General features: G+C 60.8%; 1 protein-coding gene across 1 annotated transcript; it reads right to left on the bottom strand.

Annotated features, from left to right (window-relative positions):
* Positions 1–1,367: 1,367 nt before the first annotated feature.
* Positions 1,368–4,671, bottom strand: RAN (RAN, member RAS oncogene family). The gene is made up of 6 exons (XM_070399612.1): positions 4,572–4,671; positions 3,971–4,016; positions 3,573–3,783; positions 2,147–2,334; positions 1,838–2,008; positions 1,368–1,755 (listed from the first exon to the last, which is right to left on the bottom strand). The coding sequence occupies exons 2-6, from the start codon at positions 4,004–4,006 to the stop codon at positions 1,711–1,713; spliced, it is 651 nt and encodes a 216-aa protein (XP_070255713.1). The 5' UTR covers positions 4,007–4,016; positions 4,572–4,671; the 3' UTR covers positions 1,368–1,710.
* Between the last annotated feature and the right edge of the window lie 1,106 nt (positions 4,672–5,777).

The following is a 5,777-nucleotide window of genomic DNA, read 5'->3' as shown; positions in this document are numbered from 1 at the left end:
CCAGTGCTGCCAGTGGCCTAGACCCGGCGCTGGTTTCTCCCATAGGTGACAGGTCCCCCTCAGACACCAGCCTGCAGACAACAGGCCCCTCCGCCCTGTGTGACCCCGACAGACATCCGCTCCCACAAGACGACCTGTGCTACTGGCGCCTCGGGGAACCAAGCACGGGGAGGCCGTGTTCTGCAGCGTATTTCCTCCCGATGGTGTGGATGCTCCCCACCCCCAGCCAACAAGCCGCTTCTGAGACGCAGCCATGTGGGGACATTCAAGATCGAGGACCCACCACTCGCGGAGTTCTGCACACGCTCTGCACACGCACGCACACGCACCCCACAGCAAAGCACCTGCAAGGGCTCCTCCTGACTCCGGGAACCTCCCACACCTGGGTCTGGATTGAATATAGCTCAGCACACAGCAGCAATGCAAATATGTTCATGTTTATTCTATCTTAAGTGAAACTTAATCAATTCTACCCTTTGAATCTTACTTTCCTGCATATTTAAGTGATTCTTCGTAAGGGAAACTGGGCCACTCGAGAGCTTTGGTAAAACTGTAGCCGCACCTCCTTATGTGAGCGCAGCAGCGCGTCCATCGAGACCCCAATTCCATGGCGGAGCCCCAGGACCAGCCGGGCAAGGCGGGGCCCGCTTTCTCACCACGGAAACCGCACAGGACACCGAGGAGCCAGACCCCTCTCCCCGTGGCGGCCGGCTGGTTGGCTGTCCACGTCCTCGCACCAACTCACAGAACGAAAGCGCGGAAGCTGCGCGTCCGACTGAACTCCTTGGTTTGGCATCTTCAACGCTTGGGAGTCACTTGAAAGCAGAGGGCAAACACGGACACCTCCCGGACTCAGCTCCACGTCCAATTCACACAGAGCCAAAGGCAGGTGAGGGCGGCCTTTACATCCATCCTAACAGCGGCTTCCCACGAGCCCTGCTGTCACCGGCACGCCCCCCCCCCCCCCCCAGCTCTGTGCTACCACATGGCGGCCTTCGCCATCAGACAGAAGCATCCACGGCTCTGTAAGTGCTGGTCGCACCCACCACCTTTACCCTGGCGGCTGCTAAATCCTGACCGAGCACTTCCCAGGTGACCCCGCGGGCCAGGAGGGGGGGGGGGAGGTGCTACTTTAGCTTAACTGCATTGGCAATATTTACAGCTCCGAACAACTTACCAAATAGATACTGACCTGTCTTAACGTTCGTGTGAAATGACCCAAATGAACACAATATAGAGACTGGGAAAATGGAAGGTAACAGGATGCAGATTAAGTGACAACAGTAAAGGCACCCTAAAGAGCACCAGCACAGCTTCCTTGTTAGTGGTTTCCAAATGCTGATTAAACAAGGGATAAGCTCACTTGCTTAGATATTTGAAATACAACTTTATTCTGATTCTAAACGAAAAGGAATGGGAATGACAGTAACAAACAAGGTTTCACCACTGAGTATTGTGATGCGACTGCAGCATTCTTATAGTTGAAACTCAATACGGAAACTGCGTTCCAAAACAGCTAAATATGCAGGTCCAAAAAGTGAAGTATTTTAACTGCCACATTCACTCGAAGCCCATTCATCTCAGCATCCCAGGATCAAGCACAGGTTCTCTTTGCTTAGCTATATAATAAAGTGGCAAACACGCGGCACCACTGACATCACAGGACAGTTGCCTATAAAACTAGACTTCTGACGCTGGGCCCAGCTTCCCTCACAGGTCGTCATCCTCGTCTGGGAGCGCGGTGGTCTGAGCAACCTGGACAGAGAGACGCACATGTCACGCTGCAGACGCGGCGGCAGGCGCGCGAGCTCCCAGCGTCCCGGGGAAGGACACTCACCTCGAGGTCGTGCTCATACTGTGCTGCCAGCGCGGGGTCCATGACCACCTCTGGAGGGGCGAGGGCGGGCATGGCGACGAACTCCAAGTTAGGGTCTCCGATGAGTTTTCTAGCAAGCCAGAGGAAAGGCTTTTCAAAGTTGTAGTTACTTTTGGCAGAAATGTCGTAGTACTGTGAAAAAGAGGTAAAATTTAGTGATTCTAGGAGATGTTTCAAGCCAAAAGACAAAATCCTTTCGATCCACACATTACGAGTCGCCGTAATGGAATTTCACCGAAGGGGACGGTTCGGTGAATCGAGGGCCCGCACCTGAAGGTTCTTCTTTCGGTGGAAGACAATGGATTTTGCCTTCACTTTCCTGTCCTTGATGTCCACTTTGTTGCCACACAAGACGATGGGGATGTTCTCACACACGCGCACCAGATCTCGGTGCCAGTTAGGCACGTTCTTGTAAGTAACTCTCGAAGTCACATCAAACATGATGATGGCACACTGGGCTGAAAGACGGGTTCACAGAGATTAGTACATTCCCAGGAGTTTCCGACACGGATGAGAAATAATAGGGACTATGAATTCGAATGCATGGTCTCAGGCCAAACTCCAGGTCAACCAGATGTTTCTCAATTTCAAGGTCTCCCAATTCTAAGTTGTACTAAACAATATGTGTAGGCAGTGGAACCTTGTTTCGCAAAGTTAATTTGTTCCAGAAGGCTGTTCGAAAACCAAATCATTTTTTCCCGTTAGAAATAAACTGAATTAACCTGCTCCAGACCCCAAATGATGCCATTTGAACCTTTCTTATATACGGTGCAAGTCTATTGTGCTATAAACACTAAAAATAAAAAGGACATGAAATGTAAATTTAACAGAGAAAAGGAAATGTACGGTAAAAAATGAAAATTTAACCAGTATCAGCAACAAAAGCGAAAAACACAAAAACATTCACACACGCCGTCCTGAGATGGGAACGGTGCACACGGGCTCACGTCGTGACTGGTCACCCGGGGGCAGCAGGAAGGGCGGTCAGGATGGAAGACCAGCCCGCCACCCCCACCCTCCCTGAAACACCCCCTCTTCCGCCTCGTCCCCAGGAGCACCCCCAGATCATGGCAACCAGCCTTCATCCCAGAGAACCCGCCCCTTACACTGAGGGTCCAGAGACCTGTCCTTTACGAGGCCCTCGGGCGGCTGGGTCCACAGGGTGTTCTGTTTTAAGCAGCGCAGCCCCCACCTACGGACCTGCACCCACGGCCGCGACCGGGGGAGTCGGGGAGCGAGCAGCGCAGCCAGGAGGGCGCCCGGCAACTCGGACCCAGAGCCAAACCCCAGGAAGTCGGTTTCTCTCTGGTCATCTTTCTGGAGCAACAATGAACATTCCTTTCCTTTGACATTTTTAAACCAAGCATCTTTGGGGGGGATTTTTTTTTACTTTATTTTGCAAAATTCAGTGCCGTCAGAAAGAAACGAGTGGATCTCACTCCACACTGGCCACCAGCGCGCTGGCTGCTCCGTCCAGTGTGTGGTCAGCCTGTCCGCGCCCCCTTCCCGGAGCGGGAAGGAAATGGTCGCCGGTGACCCCCAATGTGCCCCCAAACTAAGTCTCCACGCGCTGCTGTTCACCAGGAGCCCCCGTGTCAATCGGGGCGCCGCGCCCCACGGGACACCGGGCACGTGCACCCGCGTCTCCCCTGCAGAGGCGGCGCCCCGGCCCCCGGGCCCGCGGGGGGGGACCCACCTTGGATGTAGTAGCCGTCGCGCAGCCCCCCGAACTTCTCCTGCCCGGCCGTGTCCCACACGTTGAACTTGATGGGCCCGCGGTTGGTGTGGAACACGAGCGGGTGCACCTCCACGCCCAGGGTGGCCACGTACTTCTTCTCGAACTCGCCCGTCAGGTGGCGCTTCACGAAGGTGGTCTTCCCGGTGCCGCCGTCCCCGACCAGCACCAGCTGCGGGCGGGAGGCCCGTCCGTGAGGGGCGCCCCGAGCCCGGCGCTCCCGGCCCCCCCCCCCGGGCCCTTTCCACCCGGGACCCCGGGAAGCGGCCCGGAGGAGACCCGGTTCACAAAGGCGGGGGGACGGCCCCCCGCGCCCCGCGCCGCCTCCCCTCCGGCCCCCGCCCCCGGGGGCGACGTACCTTGAACTGCACTTGGGGTTCTCCTTGGGCGGCCATGGCGATGTCACTGCGGGGCGGAGAGGCGGCGTCAGGCCCGCGCGGGGCGGGCGGACGGACCGGGGCACATGGCGGGCGGCCCACGTGCGCCCACAAAGGCCGGCGCCCCGCGCCCCGGGCCCCGCGCGGGCGGGCAGGGCGGCGGCGGCACGAGGGCGCGCAATGGCGGCGGGTCCCCGCCCGCTCATTCAGCGCCGGGCCGGCCGCGCGCCCGCCCGCCCGCCCGGGAGCCGCTCGGAGGCCGGGCCGCCCCAAGCGCCTGGTCACGCGGCCGGCCGGGCCTCGGCTCCCCCGCCCGCCCCTCCCGGGCCCCCCGGTGCGACCCAGCGCCCGGCCGCCCGCCCCGGCCCCCCGCGCTGGGACCCCGGCCCGCGGCCTCCGCCACCGGGAGGGAGAGGAGCCCGCGCCCGCCCGCCCGCCCGCCCGCCGCCCGGGCCCGCAGTAACCGCCCGCCGCTGGCCGCCGCCCGGGCCGCCGCCGCGCCGCCCCGGCCCCGCCCTCGGCCCCGGCCCCCGTCCTCGGGCCCCGGCCCCGGCCCCCGGCCCGGCCCCGCCGCCGCCGATACCTTCCAGAACCGTCTCCCGGGCCGACTGACTGAGAGCTGGAAAGATGGCGGAAGCGCGATTCAAATGCCCGGAGACGCAGCCGACGCCGGCGCGCGCCGAAGGGGGCGGGGCAACGGCGCGGCGCCGCTCCCACGTGGCCTGGCGCGCGCGCGCGCACGCACGCACGCCGGCCGCACCCGTCTGCGGGCGCGCAGGCGCAGGACTGCCGGCGGGCCACGTGCGCCCTCCGCCCGGGCGGCCTCCGGCCTGCGCATGCGCCGTCGCTAGGCGGCGCGCCCTCCGGCCGCCGCGGTCACAGAGCTGGGAGGGGCCGGGCCGGGCCGCCTGGGCGGGAAACGCGGGCCGCGCCCACACAAAGACCCCGGCCCCCCGCACGCACGCGGGCCCCGCAGCCCCCTCCGGCGCCCTGGTCGGGGTGCGGTCCCCGATCCCTGCCCCTGGGTCTCCATCAGGACCTGGGGGGCGGGGGGCGGGACAGTGTGGGATCGGCCCGCAGGCTTTGGGGCGTTTCCTGCAAACGGGGTGATGGGTCTGCGCGTGTGCAACCCGCGCGGCTCATCCTCGTGGCAAACCCGGTGCAGCTCCTAAGGTTCTGGGCTCCAGACTCTGGGCCGAAGGCTGCCGGGTGCGGAAGCCATTGCTCCCGCCGTGGACGGGAAAGCGGGGAGGCCACATGCTGGGCTGGGCGCTCGGGGAGGGCCTGCCCGGCGGCTTTGCAAACCCCGAGGCCTCCAGGAACCCCAAAGGAGGGTCTGGAGTGGAACACTGCACTGAAAGCGGTTGACGGGGGTGGTCGTGTCCGGCCAGTATTTCCCCCGACGAAGGGCAACTTCCGACCTTCACCGAGCCTGTTGTCTGTCTGCAGCTAACAGCGGTTCTCAACCTGGGGGTCGCCTAAGACCATCAGAAAACACATGTATAATTCCATATTGTTTTTGTGATCAATCACTGTGCTCTAATTATGTTCAATTTGTAACAATGAAAATACATCCTGCATATCAGATATTTACATGACGATTCATAGCAGCAGCAACGTGACAGTGATGAAGTAGCAACGAAAATAATGTTATGGTTGGGGGTCCCCACAACATGAGGAACTGTGTTAAAGGGTCGCGGCGTTAGGAAGGTTGAGAACCACTACTTTGTCCAGTTTGGCTCAAATAAACTCACAAAATTCTTTACAGGTTTGTTTTGTGTGTGTGTGT

The sequence above is a fragment of the Myotis yumanensis genome, unplaced genomic scaffold, assembly GCF_028538775.1.
Source record: "Myotis yumanensis isolate MYYU_CA2020_CCGP unplaced genomic scaffold, mMyoYum1.0.hap1 SCAF_19, whole genome shotgun sequence".
Classification (NCBI taxonomy): Eukaryota; Metazoa; Chordata; class Mammalia; order Chiroptera; family Vespertilionidae; genus Myotis; species Myotis yumanensis.
This window is presented reverse-complemented; position numbering and strand designations above follow the sequence as displayed.

What these genes read in the sequence shown, in the direction of transcription:
- RAN (XM_070399612.1), bottom strand. Translation starts at nt 4,006, where the DNA reads ATGGCCGCCCAAGGAGAACCCCAAGTGCAGTTCAAG. An exon ending in CGACGGCTACTACATCCAAG is followed by an intron (nt 2,335 to 3,572) that starts GTGGGTCCCCCC and finishes CCCGTCTTTCAG; the next exon opens with CCCAGTGTGCCATCATCATG. An exon ending in AGTATGAGCACGACCTCGAG is followed by an intron (nt 1,756 to 1,837) that starts GTGAGTGTCCTT and finishes CTCTCTGTCCAG; the next exon opens with GTTGCTCAGACCACCGCGCT.